This window comes from Aethalodelphis obliquidens, unplaced genomic scaffold, assembly GCF_003676395.1.
Source record: "Aethalodelphis obliquidens isolate GAN/ISIS:26980383/991018 unplaced genomic scaffold, ASM367639v1 scaffold18, whole genome shotgun sequence".
In the NCBI taxonomy this organism is placed as follows: Eukaryota; Metazoa; Chordata; class Mammalia; order Artiodactyla; family Delphinidae; genus Aethalodelphis; species Aethalodelphis obliquidens.
Window position 1 is genome coordinate 485,005 of NW_020837962.1, and position 20,137 is coordinate 505,141.

The following is a 20,137-nucleotide window of genomic DNA, read 5'->3' on the forward strand; positions in this document are numbered from 1 at the left end:
ACGCATGTTCCCGCAGGGCACCGGGGAGCCAGAGCCCCTGAGAACCTCAGGCTCCTTTAGATCAGGTGGGGGTGGGGCTCTTCGCTGTGCCACAACCCCTCCTCCCCTGTCTTCCTACCACCGCTGAGGCCAAAAGCCAGCTGCCGTGTGTCCTCTCGCCTTCACTCAGGACTCACGTGCCCCTCCAGGCGGCTTAGTCGGTGACCCCAGCATTAGCCCATGTCATCCAAGGACTACACCTGAGATGACCTACAACACAAACAAACGGGCAACTTTATTGAGTTTTACCTCCTAACACACCCTCCCAGTAGTAGACACGGGCTGTGTGGTTTCTAGCAGGGACCTCAACTGCACAGGGAAGTTAAGGGGAAGGTCAATCCAACAGGTGCTTGATTAGGGGGCCAGAGCCCCCATTTACTAGAACTCTTCTTGAAAATGAAGCAGAAGACTGAGGATTACATTCGCACACCACCGGCACAGCTTAAATACTTCTTTGACAAAAATAATAATAATAAATTATCTTCAACTCAGAAAATCAATTGTGCTCAGCAGAGTGACAGGAGGGTCCATTCACGGTATAGCACCGGGGCTGGGCGAGGGGCGGGTGGGGACAGGCAGCATGTCCTCCACGCCAGGGGCCTGTCCCAAGGGAGACTTCCTGGCCTCTTCCCCTCACGTCCGCCTCGTCTTCTGTTTCTTGGCTTGTCTCTTAGCGTCTTCCGGGCCACTACTGTCAGAGGCTGCCTGGCCGAGAGCTCGGACTCCCTGCAGGCGACTTGTCAGCTGCAACAGCAAGGGAATGAGCTGGAAAGAGAGAGAGTATGAGAGAGGGGGACGCCAGGAGAAGACTTCCGTCCAGTGGGACATCAGAGACCCTCCCCCATGCCGCTCCCTCCCAGGCCCCGTCACCACCTGCTCTGTGCTCTCAGGCAGATCTCAGTTCAGACCAGGGAAGGTCTTTGTACTAGAGACGGCCACCAGAGACCCAGAGGTACTCCAGGTTTAAAGGTTAGGAGAGCTGTTACAAGAGGGTTATGGCCTTGCAAGGAGGCCTTAGGAATTGGACATGACCTAAAATGCTGTAAACTCTGTAACAGTGGACGTTCTTCCACTGCCACGTCCCAGTCATGAAGGATCCCTCCCCCCGACACATCTGCTGCCCATGAGGTCTCGGGACCCCCTACCTTGTCGTGGTTGTAGCCAGCCAGCAGGATGAGCAGCGTCAGAGGCAGGGCGATGTAGGATCCCTGCGCGATGTCCTGCTCGGGCAGCTTCCTCTGCAAACATCGAGAGCACCGTCACCCCCAGACACCAGTGCTCCATCCACAGCCCTGATGTGCCCGACTTCTGAGCCGGCCCCCCCCCGGGACCCCCGGCACACTCAGTACCCAAAGTAAGGAACCGAAGCGACGCAGATAAATCTCAAGTGAATCCTCTGCTGCACAAACCCTCCTCACTTGCTCTCTGAAGCTCCGGAATAACCAGATTCCGATAAAAAGGTGCTACTCAGCCCCGCACCCTTCACTGTCTAAACTGACAGGACAAACAGCTGCGGGCCGCAGGGGACCCCTGTGGTTGAAAAGTAGAAGGGTCTCATTTTGTTGGGTCCCAGCCGCACACATGGACTCTTTCCTACAAGGAGGCATCGAGAACCCACTGTTCCAGGCTTAGGGACACAGTGAGCAGCAAGCTAGTCCCAGAGGTCATACCCATTGAGGAGGAGAGGCAGCGCTTGGGTCCCAGGGGCCATTCACGCTTCCTTCCAGTGGAAGGACTGACTTTCATCTGGGCCAGTCAGAACAGACCACATTCCCCAGCCTCCCTCGCAGCCAGGTGGGGCCCTGGAACCAGTTCTGGCCAACGGTACAGGAAGAGAAGTGACGGTGCAACACCCAGGCTGTACTCTCGGAGAGAAATGGTGGGCCCTCCCTCCTTGCTGGCCAGACAGCCTCCAGCCAAGTGCGCCATTTCGGAAGGTTGGAGACGTGCTGGAGGATGGCAGAGCCACGGGAGAGAAGGAGCTGCAGGCCCCGGCACCTTGGAGCTGCCATATGACCCCTGGACTGCTCACTCCTGGTGCTGACATAAGACAGAAACTTCCCTCTTGCTAAAGCCCCTGAAATGCTGGGTCTCTGTAACAGCAAATGAACCTATATCCTAACTAGCCCACTCCACCCTGACAACAGAAACAAATAAATTAAAAGATAACTTTCGGTTGACGATGAAACAGGTTAACGGGCCAGAGCACTGGTTCTCAAGATACAGCCCAGGGGCCTCCCTTTCAGGAGATCTGCACGGTCCAAACTATTCTCATAATAATACTAAGATATTACGTGCCATTTTCATGCTCTTACAAGTGTACAGTGGACTTCCCCAGAGGCTGCAAATGTGATGATGTCATGACTGTAACAGGTAATGGGACGTGTGACTTATGGATTCTTGTGTTTTCAGCATTTCTCAGTTTTAATTTCTAATATGATAAATATATATATAACCCATATAAATCACAGCTCTTTGAGATTCGCAACAATTTTTAACAGTGTAAAGGGGTCCCAAGACCAAAATATCTGAGAACACATAGGCTGGAGAATGACTGAGGGGCCTTTTGACCTGAGATGAGTGAGGCAGAGTGACATGGTCCCTTAATAAACAGAAGGGTAGGAACAGATTTCCATCCCTAACTGCCTACTTCAACATTTTTTGACATGTCTTAGATCCCAAACCATTTTCCATTAAAGTAAATCCTTAAGGAGAAGTTGAAGTCAGTGGGAAGTTACAGAGCGATTATGAGAAGAAGACTTGAGGACCGCGGTCCAGGCTCCAGGCCAGGTCTTCCCGTGTAATCTCGGGCAGTCACTTTAAGACTAAGTTGATTCAACTATAAAATGGGGATAATACAGACAACACCTACTGCAGGCGAATGTTGTGAAAGTTCAACAAGATGAGGTGTGTGGGGCGGTCAGCAGTGCGTGAAATACTGGGTCAAGCATCAACAACGTGGCTGTCGGTACTGACATTCAACACGGGATAAAGCAAAGCGCCCTTACGGCCCTCATAAGCGTATAGCAATGAGCTGTCCAGCAGACGGCTGGAACGCGGTAAAACCCGGATCTGCTGACCACTCCCAGGTAAGTCACTCAGCCTCTCTGAGCCTCCATAAAAAATGGAAGAATGGTACCTCCCCATGGAAGGATTGTCGTGAGGACCAGCAGGACACCCCGCCAGGCCATCCCTTCCCTGGCACATGGCCCTACTCTCACCGTCTCAGATGTGGGACCACACTCCTGGCAGCAGCTACGAGGCCTGGCTGCTCAGCCCCCACCAAGTGGCACCTCTGTTCTGCCCAGGCCGCCTACGTGGCTCCCTGCACCGAGGGAGTGTCCTGGCGAGCCCTGGTAGGTGTCCCAGGCTGCAGCCCTAGCGCCGTCCATAGAGGCTCTCTCCCTCCCCTAGGGTCACCATGCACCTCCACTCGGAGACAAATAGTTCCCCTACGTGCTCATCTATTTGGCACTTTGTGACCGAGTCTCCGCTGAGCGGAACTGGGAGGAACCCTCTATTCAGGTAAGATCATGGGCCAGGTCATCGAGCACGAGCCAGAAACCAGCAGAGGAGCCACGTTCGAGTCCAGGCTCTGCCACGCACGAGCCCCCAGCCTTCTCTCTACATCAGGGATGATGACTCCCACCAACTTCCTACACGGGATGGGCTCTGAAAAGCACTCAGTGGTACCTGGAAGCATTCTTCACACCCTACACCCAGAAACTCCTTCCTCCTTACCGTGGGATTAAAGATCAAGGTGATGTGTTTATGATAGCCCACTGCCGTGAAGGACACTTGCGGCAGGACGTAGTCATACTGGGACCTGGGCAGCGTGGAGTCCAGAAGCACCACGTAATTCTGTGCACAGGGAAGAAGTTGTTGTTTTCATAAAGGACAGCTGGGGCAAAGCAAAAGAAAACTAACTCCTAACGTATGACTGTGATGTAAAGGACTTTATATTTCTAAAGAAATCCCCAAGTTTACACTTCCAAGCCTAGGTTGCTAACTCCCAAGGGGCGGCCTCAGCAGGCTATTCCAGCACTGACAGCCGTGCGTCCCTGACATCTCTGAAGAGGCGCTCAGAGCTTGTTTTTACAAGCGTATCCAACCACTGCACCTACGGTGGTCCTTGGAGAATCTGACTTTATGAAACACATACAGTTCTGATGAGTCAGTTCTGATGAGGGGGGCACATGATCAAACTGAGGAAGACTGTTTTTAATCTAAAACGAGGTTGACTTTCAAGGGACGATACTTAAGTGGCTCATTAGCTGGCGAGTTCTAAGACGCAGCGTCTCTGCAGTGGTTCCAGTGACGGTCATGGTCCTGGTGTGCTGAGCCCCGACCAGGGGCCCGGTGCCATGAGCACATTAGGCAAATGCCTGTTCTGCTCTCAACCACTGACAAGATCAGGATTATTGCCCCCATTTCACAGATGGGGAGAGCGAGGCCTGAAGAAGTGAAGCATGACGTGCCCAGGGTCTCTCAGCTGTAGGGTACCGAGCAGGCTGTGAGCCCAGGGGAGTCTGTGTCCATGGTGTTGTGCTGCCGAAAGTGGCTTGATTACAAAGGGCACCTGGAGAAGTGGGGAGGAGGCCCCAAACTCCATCACAACCTGCTTCGTTATTTCACAGCCATTTCATGCTGAAAAAGGCCATAGAGTATCATCCCCGTGGCAAATGGTAAGAAGCCGGGGGAGGGACCACACACACACAGGCTCGCTACTCACACCCTCAGGCTAAGTCCCCCGGAAAGGGACCAAGTTCTCTGCAAAGTTTGCTGCCACCGCGCCAGCCACGATAGCTTGCTCTGCCCAATTAAAATGGATAGGAAACATCCTATAATCAGTAAGTGATGAACATTAAGGCCTCGGTTAAATAGATTATGGTATTTCCTCTATCATGGACTACTGTGCAACCGTTAAATATCATGCTATGGAAGATTTAACGATGGGGAAATTATTTGTGATATAGTTTTCATTGAAAAGCAAAGACTACAAAACAATGTACAAGCAAAGACTACAAAACAATGTACGAAAAAGTCCCAGCTTTCCATTATCAAAATAAATATATATGTGTATTTATATTTATACACACATGTGCACATGAATCAAAAAAAGACCAAAAGGAAACCTACCAGCACATTAACAGTGGTTACTTCTGGATGACGGGATTATGTCTGATTTCCACCCCCCTCCCCAATCTCCTGCCATGAATGTGTATTATTTTTGTAAATAGAAAAAGAGCTAATTCCAAAAAAATAATCCTTAGAGAGCCCCACCTCCTCTGATTCAGAAAGCACGACATCAACTGTGCCAGCAAGGTGGTATGAGGGGGAAATGGGAGAACTGTGTTTCCTTAGCTGAAAAGTGCAACCACTATGACAAAGACGGAAAGCAGAGTGGAGCGGGCATCACCTGGCCGTCTCTGAGCAGGGGCGGGAAGTGGAAGAAGAGGGATTGGCCCAGGGAGACCGTCTGGATCGGGTTGTCCAGGTTGTCACTTTTGTAAAGCTTTACCTGGAGAGCAGAGACAAAGAGGGCGTGCTTTTAAAACTGAAAACACGATAAACATTGCATTTCAGACACCCTCGGGTCAGCTTATCTCTTGTGGGGAGAGGATCTCTGGAAACATGGATCTTTGAAAGAGCAACCGTCCACCCCTGACAGGCCATTCCTAACGCATCTGAGATGCCAGTGACGTGACACGTGTCGAAATGTTAAGATTTTAAAATAGATTCTGATAACTTATGTTAACACTCAAAATAGTGTAGTGATACTATTGAAGAGAATAGCTTCTAACATGTCTATAACATGCCAGGCCTGCTACAGGCACTTCACATACATCGTCACCAACCTTGGCTATTAAACAGGCATGGTAGTCATCCCCATGGAGACTCAGAGAGCCTGCGTCACCTAAGGTCGCACAGTTATCGCCTGGTAGAGCCTGGGACCCAGCCCTCCTCACTGCTGGCCTCGCCCACCTGGCGTGGCCTCCCACATGCTGTATCCTCAACCCCACAGGTATTCCTTAAACTTGAAATGCATTCCCATTTTGCGTTTGGTTCTCTGGCTGCTTCCAGAAGCAATTCAGTGCTTTGTTGGTGGCCCTTCTTTCTCTCCAGCCCAGGTTCGCTGCCTGTTCCCACTACCATCTGCAATGGGGCGTGAGGCACGGGAGGTACAGCCCTGGCACCATACCCTCCCTCCAGTTTCCCCATCCCTGCCCAGGCCTCTTCACACTTGGGCATCACCCACCAGGCCCACAGACAACATGCCCGCAGCCCCTGAAGGGCAGCTGAGGTGAGTTAACCTAAGCACATGTTCTCACTCAAGTCAAATGCTTCATTGTATATATTACATGTGCCTCTGAAAAATACTTCCCCATGGCGATTCATTAACATCGTTCCAGGCATCACAGGGCACTGTACAGACACTTCTTCCTTAACTGCAGACATGCGGGTTCTGTTAGAGCTCCAGCAGGCCTTAAGAGGCCACTGAGTCCAACTCCGTGGTATCACAGAGCAGGGGACAGAATCTAGAAAGTGACGAGGTGCTTTGCCCTAAAACCATCTTTCCGTTTTAGACTCCAGATTGTATTGCTCGTTCATTAGGTTTCTACTGTGATGCTTCCAAAGACACACACGGCTGGCAAAACAGTGATCTGAAACTGGACCACGTGTCTCTCCAGCAATCAGGAATCATTCCCCCAGAGGCATGCTGGGATTGAAGATTCTTAAATCTCAACCTCAACCCTCAGCTAAAGCAAGCGCTAGACAGGCCCGGATATCCTGCTCCCTCTCATCTTGAAGCCGGAAAGAACAGAGCACTTGAACCTTAAAAATCTGGCCTTACCCATAATGTAGGAAGATACTCGGATGAAGTGATCACATTTCCACTCAAGTCAAACTGATTTATCTGCCGGAAAACTATGATGTTCACATCATCAATGTCGTTATTCCCAACCTGAGAAGAGAGAAGGAAGACTGGGGTTGAGGACGCTGGAAGGGGGACCTCTACTCCAGCCGGGGGATCTCCTAGGAGCTATTTCCTAGCTGACTTCACTTTGTATTCAGGGAGCAAAGCTTGCCGTTCCAGCAGCCTGAGTCTATGGTCCCAAACTGACAGGAGATGGGCGACACCTGGCCCATGGGCACGCTTTGTTTGACAAGCACAGTTTTTTTCTTTTTCTAACTTTTAATGACTTGTCAACATTCAAAAAAAGCAATTTCATTTTAAAAAAGCCAGATTTCCCAGCTTTTCTTGAAAAAAGGGAAAGATGTTCTTGCCTGGCAGGGATTGGCAGGAGCCAAGCTCCAGCTGCCCCCCCGGGTGGGTGGGTGCCCCCGTTTGTGACCTTTTCATATGTGGGACCATAGTCCACATGGCTGCCTGTGATCCTGGTCTGAGTCCCCATGGCAGGGAAATACAAAATTATAAGACATAGCCATCACAACCATTTAAAATGCCAGATGCCATAAAGACATGAAGAAAACTCACTTTCTAGGCCAAAAAGTCCTAAATGGCCCATTGGCCTCCTAACCCCTCATAATCTTTATGCTTAATGCCACCTAATAAAGCCAGCAAGAGGCAGGCCCTCTCGTCCACCCAAGCCCTCTACTCTAGCGAACAAGACTTATTCTATGGAAGAAAACCTCACTGAAAATGATTCCAAGGCCACTTCCTGGGACCTGGAAGGCTGCCTCTTTAGGGATCAATTAGCTAAGTTGTGATCCTAAAGATCAAGAGGCTCTCCTTGGTGGGAAAACAAGGTCATCTAAATATAAGAAAAGTGGGCAGCCCCATCACCAATTAAGCCCATGTTCTCTTTATTACCCTCCCTTGATTTGAAATGCTACTTAGCCCTTAAGATCCTTAACTTGCAGAATAATGATGGGAACTTGCAGGGGAAGTGGGGAAACAACAGCTGGGATTTCTTCTCTGTACGCACGACAGCGATGCTATTCATTAAAAGCCCAAGAAAATGCTGCTTGTGAAAATGACACTATTCCAAGAGGGCCCTTAATTAGGATTTAAAGCGCCCCCCGCACCCCGCCCCAGCCAAAACAGATGAAAGGCAGACAGCCACAGGAGTGCTGAAGGATTTTTGATCAGGGAAGCAATCATGCCACGATTCCACTGAAGAATTTCATGTCATACCGCAATGACCCGGTGGTGAGGCAGGGCCCGTTCAATGTGGTCGTTGCCTTCTGCCTTGAGCTGAACGTGGTATACACATCCCGGCTGCAAACAAAAGCAGGAGTCACTTCTTTGGAAAGGGGCTTGTCACGAGACCTGATCTGAGCCTGCTCTGCCTGCAGGCCCCCATCAGAAGGGTGCCTTCCTGTTCCACCTCAGTTCCTAAGATGTGGCCTGTTAACCTTCTTAAGAGTTCCTTGAAAAAGCACCCTGATGCAGAAACATTTTCCTGAAGTTCTACAATTCCTTCAAACCCCATTCAGTTTCTCCTACCCAACGGAAATTAAATGTGGTTTCTGATTCCAAAACTGCAAGCATGATATGCTTATTCTGATAAAATTATTCTTCCCTTGCTGCCCAGCCCGCCCCTCTAGCTGTGTATGTGCACTGAATGGTATCTGGAATGACATTCCCAAAGGGGTATTATTTCTGGGGAGTGGGATTTGAGGTTTTCCCTTTTTTAAAACAAATTTCTTCTTTATACATTTTATTCTATTCCTCAAATGTATAGGCATATATGATGTTTACCAAAAAAAAAAACCCACACTTTTCTAAAAAAACTTTTTTTGTTGACACTGCACACATGAAGGATGTATATTATTTACTTAGATAATTTTTTGGCAGATAGCAGTAAAGTACTTTGTTCTAATAAAGCCAGCAGATTATGACAATTTTCCAATAGAGGGAAGTAAACTGCCTTAAAGAAATGAAGTTTTTTGTTTGTTTCTCACATTGCTGTATGGGCTAGTTGCAACTCTTAATAAAGAAAGATATGAGTTCAAGATATGAGCCTTCTCGGAAGGCTGCAAATCAGACAAAATTAGCTTTACGCAAGGCTTTAAGAGTATAAAAGAACCCACTGTTTGTCAACTTCTGAACTACTTTTTTTCTTACACACTTATTAAAAGAAAAGATCTGCATCTTTCTGCAAAGGATGACAGATCACTTATACTAGCGGGGTTTTAAAAACTTTTAAAACAACCAATTGCTGATCATCAACTGCACACTGGACCCGATGACACATTAGGATCTAGAGCCGGGGCCAAGTTCAAAGTTGACCGTGTGCATCCAAAAGGGGACAACCCTGAGATCGTAACTGTTGATCTATACGTTAGCAAGGATAACACGGCCCTGGTCTCCTAAAATCGTGTGCACTGTTACCTTCTTCTCTGTGTGCGGGCAGAGCAGTGTCCGAAACGGCATTCGCTCTACATTAACCAGGGGCCCTTCCAGGTGGTAGCTTAAGGGTGATTTTTTTTTTCCCTTTCAAAATTTTATCCTTTTTGATATGTTGCTTGAACTATTTTATAATGAGCACACGGGTACCTTTTCAGAGACAATAAAGCTATTATTAAAAAAACAAGAACAATCAAATTTATGATCACCAATGGTGATTGCATTAATTCACTTTATAGCTCAGTGAGGACTAGCAGCATTGGGTCTGGTTCAAAATATCTACCTGCACCTCAGAAAGGAAAGACATGCATAGCGATTTGTAAAGAAAAGAAGGGACGGGCACTGCTGAAGATGGGAACAATGGGCACTGCCCTCTCATGCCCATGCCCAGCCGGGCAGGAGCCCATCGGGCAGCTGCTCCCATCCTAACCGGCCCGACTCCTCGCTCCTGGCCGGCTGACTCTGGGATTCACCTTCAGCCTCTGGCAGCAACACCTAGGGATGCAGCTTCTCACCCAAGATGCCTTGACAAGTACACTGACCGGAAAGATCAACTGGGGAAATGAATTCTAACGGGGGTTGAAATCTTTGGGAAATGTTCAACAAGGGCTCTCCAGCCCGGCATCCTCTGGGAGACTGGAAAACTCAAATCTAAACCCTAGATGGGAAACGTCTAGCCTTAGGCTATTCCTCCAGAATCTGAGGCCTGGCACGTGAAAAAGGCGTGGGCTGCCACAAGGGGGCGACTCTAAACAACACTGAAACCACTAATGAATTAACACCTATTACAAGGAGGGTGTGGGGCAGCATCATTTAAAACGGAAATCTATTGTCGTGGAGAAGAAAACGATATTCGGTTTAGTTAAATAAAATGTGTTAAGTTGGTGAGTTTAGAGAAACATGTCTGGGCCACTAAGACCCTTGGAAGAACCAACACGGTGATGCGGAATCTGCATTCCTACAACCATAAGAGGGAGGTGAGCCTGAAACACCGAGTCCCCCCAGCCCCGGCCAGGGGAAGGCAGACTGAAGTGCACAGGCTCCTGCGAGGCCATCCACCTGCTGCTAACTTAGACCAAGAAAAGCTGCAAGCAAACACCTAAGCTGGCAGTTCTGGTGAGGACCACCTCAGGGGAAGGTGCTGTCTGTTCTTGCTTTTACCACTTACGGAGTCAGTGTATCACACACTGCTCCATGTGTTTTACGTGTATTAACTCACTTAATACTCACAGCCATCCTGGAAGGTAGACATTATTCTCATCCTCACTTTACAGATGATGAAACACATAAAAAGCATGAGACACTTGCCTGAACTTACACAGCTAAGAAATGACGGAGGCAGGGAGAAAGGCATTAGTGCAGCCCACGAAGGACTAAATTTCAAAGGCTGGGCCTGCACTGAAGGCAGGAGACAGAGAAGCTGGCTCTAAGGACCCGTCGCCCCTCCCGGGGCCCTGGCTACAGCCGGCCTGGGGGGCGGGGGACATCCATGCTGCCGCCACCACTCTGTGCTCTCTGGAACCACTGCTACGAGGAAGGAAAGCAGGCCTGGGGGACAGCAGGGAGCAGTGTCCCGGTGGCAGCATGCTCCACAGAGGGTGGGCCTCTCCAAGGGCAGAGGAGAGCGAGAAGGGAGCGTCGTGGTCAGGCCATCCAGACTCCTGCGGGAGCAAGAGCGCCGCTGTCTCGCCGAGTCTGAGGAGAAGATACTGAAGACGGGGAGTGGTGGGCAGAGGGCACAGGGAGCCCACCTGTGGGTGTGCATCCGGCTGGGCCATCAGAGCATACGTTCTCCAGTCCTCCCCAAGCCCATCTTCCTCCTTCAGCTTTTTGAACCCTCCTCACTCACCAAGCAACCTCCTGACCTGACTTCCCCATATCTGCGGGTGGGGATGGGCAGACAATGGACATGGATGTTCTTACCTTTGGGAAAGGACAGCATCGCCCCAACATACCTAAGTAAACTGGCAAACGGATTTGCACCTCAGCTCATGCGATTCAGGCAAACATCAGTCAGTTGCCAAGAGGTGTACGACTATCCCTGGGGTCAACTAAGAACATCCAGTTTGTGAATCTGAAAGGCTGAGGACCAAACCCTGGATCCAAGTGGCCCTGTCCAGTGGGTGCCATCAACCCACATTCTGGTTTGGTGACTCCTACTTAGTGTCTGCTGAATGAGCAAATGAATGCATGGATGTGCAAGTAAAAGTGAGGAAAAAGGCACCATAAATTCTGAACCAAATGTTGCAATTGAGCAGCCAAAAGGACAAATAAGTCAGTTATTTGGCCTGCACAGAGTTGTGGGTTGTTTTTTTTTTTTAATTGGTTGTTAACCTTCTAAAAATCAGAAGTTTTCACATTTTTACAAACTCAAAACGATCTGGCAACCCTGAGTCTGTCTTCCCACACAGCTGTGTAGAGCTGGAGCTGAGTGGCAGCTGCCCCCTTCTCGTGGGCCAGGCCCTCTCCAGGGCCCCGCAGTCCACACCACTCCCTACCAGGCACCCAGCATCCTCCAGCCTTTCACACTTGTCTTCTGGCGCCACAGGCATCTGGTTTGAGAGCCCTGGCCTGAGCCACACTACCCATGCTAGGCAAAAGGTGCCCCAAACCCATGGTTTTCCACCTTTATTTCACTACAAAACCCCCAACCCAGTACATCAGCTACATAAAAGGTAAGTATGTCAGCTACAATAGGGATTGGGAAGAGTTCCAGAACCTACGCCGCCCTGGCAATGCTCTCGACCCCATTCCTAGTAGTCTTGGGGGTACCACAAGGCACTGCTGAACCCGGTATGCAAAAATCCACTAATGAAACACGTCCAAAGGCTCACCAGCAATCCACGTAACCTGAACTTCCCTTCTTCGTCTGTCACGGTGTCTTCTCCATAAATACTGCAGTCGTTCTGGCCCACTGCTTCCACGGCAACACCCTGTTCTGGTTCTCCATTTAAGGAAGAAACTGTACCATAGCAACTAGAGGGACGAGAGAAGAAACAGAACATGACATTCTTGGGGTTTTCTGAAGCACACAAAAGATTTCAGGGGAAGTGTCCTGCATTTACTAACAATTTACAGTGCAAAATAGCTCAGTGGAGAACTGCCCCAAACGACCCAGACGACTCAGTTCTAGCTGTGTCACTTGCAAATCGAGCCTTCTTGCCGGAGGGCTCAGGCCAGCCAGAAGGCTGTCATCAATTTCTCTTCTCGTACATTCTAAAGGATGCTCCAGAAAATTGTAATTAAAAAAGGATAAGCTTTATTTTATTCCACTTTATTGTATTTTGTTAAGCTTTAATTTAAATAATGAAGCATCCAATAAAATGAAAATAAGTCACTTCCCCTTTCATTCCATTTTTATATTCGATTGAAAATGGTCCGTTTTTCTAAACCCACTCTTTCTGATTAATCGATCTTTGCCTCGAGTGCTTTTGTAAATGTGTATAAATATATTTATTAATATTTGTATAAACTGTCTCTGAAAGTATTCAGAAACACTGGAAAACCTAGGTAGCTCAGAGACCAGGATAGGAGGGAAACTTCACATTGTACAGACTCTTTCCAGCATTTCCAAGTTTCACTCAAGTGAATGCATTTCCTCCTTTTCAAAATGTAACTCCCTCAAGTTTCAGACTTTTTTAAAAAATGAAAATTTTTAGGAACTAAATAGGGTCTTTCAGGCCAATTTCAAAATAGGAACTTTGTGACTGAATCATTCGTTTGAAGGGAGTTCCCTGTTGGCCTAGTTGTTAGGATTCAGCACTGTCACTGCTGTGGCCTGGGCTCGATCCCTAGTCAGGGAACTGAGATCCTGCAAGCTGCCCGGCATGGCCAAAATTAAAATTAAGAAAAAAAAAGGGGGGGTGTACACTTGTTGGAGATATTAGAAGAAAACGGCAGCAGTCAGGAGCCTGTGGACCTCATATCTTATATCCCTTGTCTTCCAAATAAAATCAGTATGAAGACTGGGATGAGTTTCTAGAGAATAGAAGCGTGAGTGTGATCCCACAGCCCAGGCTTGGGAGAGGGGGGTGCAGGTGGGGCTGCCTACCTGTAGGCTGTGCGGTAGCCGGTGATGGTGATCTTCAAGTTCTGCCCCTCCTGCACCTCGATCATCTGCGAGGATGGCTCAAACCGGAATTCTTTCATCATGGGCTTGAAGTAATACTGGCCGGGGCTCTGCCGAGAGACAACCACAAACTGAGCCTCTGCTGCAAATCTAGGTATGGCTTCAAAGGGGGCGGCTGAAGTCATGATGGACCAGAATTAGGCCCAAGAGCTCCATGGCTTCCTAGACACCCAGAAATGGTAACTCTAACTCTACAATAAATCATTACAGTGACAGCAATTACAAGTCTAACAGCAGCTGTCATCATGGTGTGCCTACAAGAACGCTGTGGGGTAGAAATCATATGTGAATTTTATGAAGGAAGCAACTGAGGCTCAGAGAGGTCAAGTAACTTGCCTGAGATGACCCAGCAAGTAAGTAGCAGATGGAAGATTTGAAGCTGGGTGCGCATCACTGCACAGCATGTGATCTTTCGGATACACCCCACTGCCTGTTTGCCACATCCCTGTAACAGTCACTTTATTCCCAGGACTGACAAGATGGCCAATTGACGTGCACTCCTGAGTGCCCACCACTCAGGGCCTCATTGTACATCCCCAGTGAAAAATGGGTGCTATCCTCCCACCATGGGGCGTGTGCTTTGCAGAAGAAACACAAGCTCAACCCCCAAACGAGACTCGGCATTATAAACAGCACGATCCTGTGGTGAAATAAAGGGATGCCTGAGACAGGAGCCGCTGTGGCCGGGGTAATTAATTACACTGTCTCAGTGACAAGGGGGTGACCAGAAAACAAGAAGTCTGTGCAGAAGGGAACACGAATCAGCAGCATTAAGTTCTAGTGAGAGCAATCCTCTAATTACGTCTGGTCCCCGAAGAAACGTAAAACACTCCAGGCTGGTTTTCTGTTCTCACGTTGTCAAGCAACACACAAGTCACGGCCGCCGTGTCCCGGCACTCTCACGGGGGAGTCAGGCAGGCAGTAAACTACCAGACACCTTACCAGGTTTGAGAAGGTCAGAATGCCGTTGTCCTGAGTCAAGAGGTTGGAACGAAACACACCACCGCTGAGGGATAAGAGGACCCCAGGGAGGGGCTGGTCGTCTTCAGCTTTTATCTGGGGGTGGAAAAAGGAACCCCAGAGCAAGGTTAATTCATATTAACCATGAACAAGTCAAGAGGTAATCCTTAATGGGTTGTTTTTCTTTTACCGTTATTCACTGGGGGAGACAAAAGGTCTCCTCTTCATCCCCAGGGTAACCAATGTTAATAGTTTGGTGTGCAGCCTTCCAGAACTCTCTGTGCCCACACAAATCTTATCAGCATTATGGCTGCTGTTGACGGACTTCATAAGTGATCTGGTGGGGCTGGGGGAGGCCCCCTAAACTGTACGGTTCTGTAACTGCAAGTTGCTTTCTCTGCCCTCAGCCACTTTCCCGGCTGCCCTCGTCCACCAGTCCCCACCGATCAGCCTCGCTGCTTCGGAACAGCTGCACATCATTCTAAAGCAGAGGTCAGCCAACAATGGCACACAGGCTAGCCATCGAGTTTAGTGATGGAAAAGGAGAGACGATCTGAATGTCCCTGAGCGTGTGTATCCTTGTGCACTTAAGTTTTTCTTTTTCCGAACAGTCAATTCCTAGGAGTAGAATTGTCGGAAGTGTGCACTCGAAATTCAGAAAGAAACCCCCAAACTGCCCTCCATGGTGGCTGTAACCATTTCCAGCTCCAACAAATTACCTATGTGTGGGAAAATGCGTGCTCGCCAAGAAGATGGATATTGTCTTGATTACTGCAAATCTCACCCCAGACCCAGTGTTCCTTTGCATTTCCCCAGTGACTACCGAAGTCGAGTGTTTCCTGTATGTTTATGAGTGACTTGGATGATTTCCGTGAACTGCCTTTCATATCCTTGGTTCATCTTTTCTCTGTTGGGTTGTCTTTTTTTTTTTTTAATTTAATTATTTATTTATTTTTGGCTGCATTGGGTCTTTGTTTCTATGCACGGGCTTTCTCTAGTTGCGGCGAGCATGGGCTTTCTCTTGTTGAAGAGCACAGGCTCTAGGCACACAGGGTTCATTACCTGTGGCACACGGGCTCTAGAACGCAGGCTCAGTAGTTGTGGAGCACGGGCTTAGTTGCTCCACAGCGTGTGGGATCTTCCTGGACCAGGGCTCAAACCCGTGTCCCCTGCATTGGCAGGCAGATTCTGAACCCACTGCGCCACCAGGGGAGTCCCATGTTGGGCTATCTTTTTCTTATAGATTTTAGGAGACCCTGGTAAACAGGGAATGTTATTTATGGTACAGATATTTCTTCCCAGTTTGACTATCTTTCAGTTTGGTTTAAAATGCATTCTGCAATATAGAATTTTAATTTATTTGGCCTCTATGTTGAAAATATTCAGCCTCAAGATCTCCAGACTCACTCTGTCCATTAAACAGCATGCTTCTTCCCAAGAAGGACTGAGGCAAGAGAGAAAGACATTCTGCATCCTTCAACAGAGAACAGAGTCAAGGATGAAAGCTTAAAATACTTCCCAAAAGGTATGCACACAAGCTTAAGTCAACAGATCTCCTAATTACAAGTGAAAGAAGCCAGACCAAAAAAAGAGTACATCCTGAATGATTCCATTTATATAAAACTCTAGGAAATGCGAAATGATCCAAAGTGAAAGAAGGCAGATCAGAGCAGTGGGGAGGGGCAGGAGAGACGGGTTGCCAAGGGTATGAGGAAATTTTGGAGGGTGACGGATGTGGCCACCATTTTGACTGTGGTAGTGTTTTCATGGGGGTCATCATATGTCAAAACTGTCAAATTATACACTTTATGTGCAGCTTACTGTATGTCTATTATACCCCATAAAGCTGCTTTTTAAAAGCACACAGTGTTACCTCAAAGCTCACGCCTGCCAAGGCATAAGCCTTAAAGTCTCCTATGGTTCCTTCCACCGCAGTCAAAACGTAGCCCTCCTTCTGCGAAGACACGGTATACTCCAGGTCACTGTGCAGTGGCCCAACGCTGAGTAAAAAAGAAACACTGGAGATGGCTTTGCTTCAAATCCTGGAAGAAGCATCACCTGCCCCAAGGAAACCTGGCTCCCCAGTTTCTTTCTAGGCTCCCCGACTGATCCCAAGCAAATGTTTCTTAGTCACGGCCTTACCTATAGGCACCTTTGTCGTCAGTAAAGACTGTGATCAGGGGTGAACTCGCCCCCTTTTCACTGATGACAATCTCCACTCCTTCCAACTCTGGGTGGATCTGGCCTTCCAGAAATAAGCCTGCTTTCCCTTGTATCTCAATCAACTTCCCTGGGCAGCTTTCTAAAAAGGGAAGAGATAAACAGAAGACTAGGTTGGGGCTTCCCATTAAAGAAGGGCCTAAAACGGAGATATTGGAAGCCAGCTCCAATGAGGCTGCTGTCTGTACCAGAATCCTCAGTGACTACAAGTGGCCCAAGCCTCTCACCATTGACGAATGGCCTTGTTCAACTGCCAGGAATGTTAGCAGGTACAGCCTACAAAGCTGGCTTTCCCCTGCTCCTCTCCCTTGGCTCTCACAGGCCACAGGTGAGGAGAGAAGCCGTTACTGCAGGTCAGAGCCTGTGCGGCTGGACCTCAGAGGACCAGTATGGAAGGCTGCCCCGGACAGGCTGCCTGCTGGACAGCCACGCCCTTCAATACTCTCCTTCCAAACACAGAAACGTCCAGGGTTTAATGAACCCACGATGCTGGGAAAAGCTATTGGTAGCCTAAATATTCCACCAGCAATCACTTCTGGTTATCCAGTCCCCAAAAGACCCTCCCATAACCCCGACCAAAAAACATAAACATCACAAACAGTTCCGACACACGAAGACATTTCAGACGTTTCAACAACTGATGCTTTTGCTTTTTATCTCCCTTCTGGTGTCAACCTGATAACATCAAGGAAAACTGAGTCCTTTTCCAAAAAGATCCCCCAATTCTAATAGTGAAAGTTACGTTTACTGATTTAGACCTTTTGTTCATCCACTCACTCATCAAGTAGTAAGATCTATGTGGCAAAGGGGACTGAAGTGCCTTACAAAGATGGTTTCACTATAACAGCAGCACAGAATAAAATTTTAATTGCAGGGAAAGAAACACTTGCAAAGGTGTGTCATCGGCTCACTGAACTGACATTTACCTCCACTGACGGTGGCTTCCATGGAAGGAGGATAAAAGAGCAGCTCTTTAGACGAGGGTGTGACAGTGATTTTCTCCCCAGACCTAAAATAAGTAAGATACTTCAATGTGGCTGGTCTGTCCCCCCATGAGGAAGGACATCAGAACAGACGACCCTGCAGGGAAAGCCGGAGAGCGCTTACCGTGCCCAGTAGGAGAAGTCGTAGGAGAAGGGGCCCTGTAACTCGTCCACCATCTCCTGCACAGGGGGCTTGGTCCTTCCCTCAACCCCCTCCTCTCCACCGGTCTTCTCCCTCTCCTGCCTGCGGCTCTCGATCTCGGCCAGCTGCTGCTCCCTCCGCAGCTCCTGCATGGACCTCAGAGGGCCGAGGACCAGGGCAGGTTCGCTGTCGATGGAAGATCTGGAAGAAAGGAAGGAGCGGTCCAGAAGACGAAGTCACGTATCCCTGTAGTCAGTGGGAATCAGACATTTCTGCAAGCAGAGATCCAGCAGTAAAAAAAACCCAAGCACCTCATAAAGCCACCAACACATTCTTCTCCTGTTTTGAATAAACTAATAGCTTTTTAAAAACAAAAAACTGAACTTCTTTGCCATGGTGGACGTATCTGATAGATCTGGGCTGGGATGAAATACCACTGACTTTATGACTTGAAGGAAACATCAGATTTCCCGTAGGACATGGAGTCCTTCCCACACCACACCACCATCTTCTGTCTCTCTTTCAACCTTTATTGAGAACATACTCTGCAAGAGAACCAGGCACTGGGGAGACTGTACACAGGACAGACAACATTCCCCAACCTCATGGAATCCACATTCTAGTGGGAAGAGGCAGACAATCAACAGAAAAACGTTGTCAGGTGATAAGTACAATAAGGAAAAATAAAGCAGCGTGGAAAGATAAAAGAGCTGGTGGGAGGCAAGGGGCACTACTTTTTATTAGGGGCTGAGCCAAGTCCCTTCTGATAAGGTGACACCACTGCCACCTGAAGGAAGGGCGACAGAGAGCAAACCACTTGGCTCTGGGTGAGGCCTCAGGCAAGAAGGTGCCGAGTGCAAAGTCTCTCTAAGCCTTGGAGGCAGCTCCCTGCCATGCTCAAGGGACAGCAAGGAGGAGAACAGGGAGGCCTGGGCAGAGGGACCCAGGCAGAGCCAGATCAGGTAGAGCCAGATCAGGTGTCAGACTAGGGCTTGGAAAACCTTGGTGTGGACCCTGAGGGGATGGAGTTTTAAACAGAGGAATGACAGGGTCTCCACTTTTAAAGATCACTTGGACTTCCCCATGAACAACACACTGTTATAAAGCAACAGCCAAAACTCGGACGCCAGACAGGAAGCTGCGGCAACAATCCCAGCAAGAGACAAGGGTGGGTGGAACCAAAGTATAGAGGCCAGGTGCTAAGAAAGGACTGGATGACGGATATACAGTTGGCCCTCCATTTCCGCAGGTTCCACATCCGAGGATTCAACCAACCGCAGATGGAAAATATTTGGGGGAAAAGATATTCCAGAAAGTTCCATAAAGTAAACCTTGATTTTGCCACATGCTGGCAACTATTTACATAGCATTTACATTGTATTTACAACTATTTACATTGCATTTACATCGCGTTGGATATTATAAGTAATCTAGAGATGACTTAAAGTATATTTAAACTATACAGGAGAATGTGCATAGATTATATGCAAATACGACTCCATTTTATAAGGGACTTGAGCATCTGTGGATTTTGGTAACCACGGGGGGTCCTGGAACCAAACCCCATGGATAACGAGGATTGTACAGTTGAGGATTTGCAGATGGATCGGTTGGGTATGGGATGCAAGAGAAAGAAGAATCAAGGACCAACGAGAAAGATGGAGCTGCCATTTCTGAAACAGGGAAGGCTACAGAGGAGGTCTGTGGAGGGCGACCACCAGGAATCTGGTTTTGGATCCGGGAAGTACAAGATCCCCATTAGGGACCCCACCCCCGGCCATGTCCAGCTGGAAGATGCATTTCACATAATTTTCAGCAAAACCAAACCAAACAAAAACTCTTCTGAGGTTACAAAAATAAAGTTAATAAAGACTGAAAACAACGTAACACGGAGTCACTACTGGTAAAAATATGACTTTCTAGTCATACCAGTAATTCATACTTTCCAAGCAGGAAAATACTAAAAGACATTGCTCCAGCACCAGGCAAAGTGCCAGGCCCACAAGACAAACGCAGCAAGTCCTTCTCCTAGAAACCATGTCACCCTGGTGAATAGGTATCCCATCAATTCAGTCAGAGACCACGGGCTGCCCCTGACACTCCTCCCTCCCTGACCCCACGTGGTCAGACTGCTGCCGCGTCCCTTCAACTCAATCTCCCTGACAACTCTCCAACCCGTCCGCTTCTCTCCATCCCCACCGCCATCCGCCTGGCTGAAGCCCCATCCTCCCTCACCTGGACTCCTACAAGAGCCTCTGCCCCCACCTCGATCGACTTCCACTCTTGCG

At 48.6% G+C, this 20,137-nt stretch overlaps 1 protein-coding gene across 3 annotated transcripts in view; it reads right to left on the minus strand.

Moving 5' to 3' along the window:
* Positions 1 to 245: 245 nt before the first annotated feature.
* The window catches only part of LOC113626158 (nodal modulator 1), a 52,572-nt gene continuing 32,680 nt past the window's right edge, over positions 246 to 20,137 (minus strand). Inside the window, exons 19-31 of one of the 3 annotated variants that reach the window (XM_027117279.1) lie at positions 17,832 to 18,050; positions 17,651 to 17,733; positions 16,647 to 16,806; positions 16,378 to 16,504; positions 14,487 to 14,600; positions 13,467 to 13,594; positions 12,250 to 12,391; positions 8,201 to 8,284; positions 6,896 to 7,006; positions 5,459 to 5,560; positions 3,781 to 3,900; positions 1,185 to 1,277; positions 246 to 804 (exon numbers count right to left, since the gene is read on the minus strand). In XM_027117279.1, the coding sequence (XP_026973080.1) occupies positions 673 to 804; positions 1,185 to 1,277; positions 3,781 to 3,900; positions 5,459 to 5,560; positions 6,896 to 7,006; positions 8,201 to 8,284; positions 12,250 to 12,391; positions 13,467 to 13,594; positions 14,487 to 14,600; positions 16,378 to 16,504; positions 16,647 to 16,806; positions 17,651 to 17,733; positions 17,832 to 18,050 (1,615 nt within the window). In that variant the 3' untranslated portion in view covers positions 246 to 672. Of the gene's footprint in view, positions 805 to 1,183; positions 1,278 to 3,780; positions 3,901 to 4,771; positions 4,852 to 5,458; positions 5,561 to 6,895; positions 7,007 to 8,200; positions 8,285 to 12,249; positions 12,392 to 13,466; positions 13,595 to 14,486; positions 14,601 to 16,377; positions 16,505 to 16,646; positions 16,807 to 17,650; positions 17,734 to 17,831; positions 18,051 to 20,137 lie in introns of those variants that run through there. The other 2 variants (XM_027117281.1, XM_027117280.1) reach the window with 2 other exon arrangements.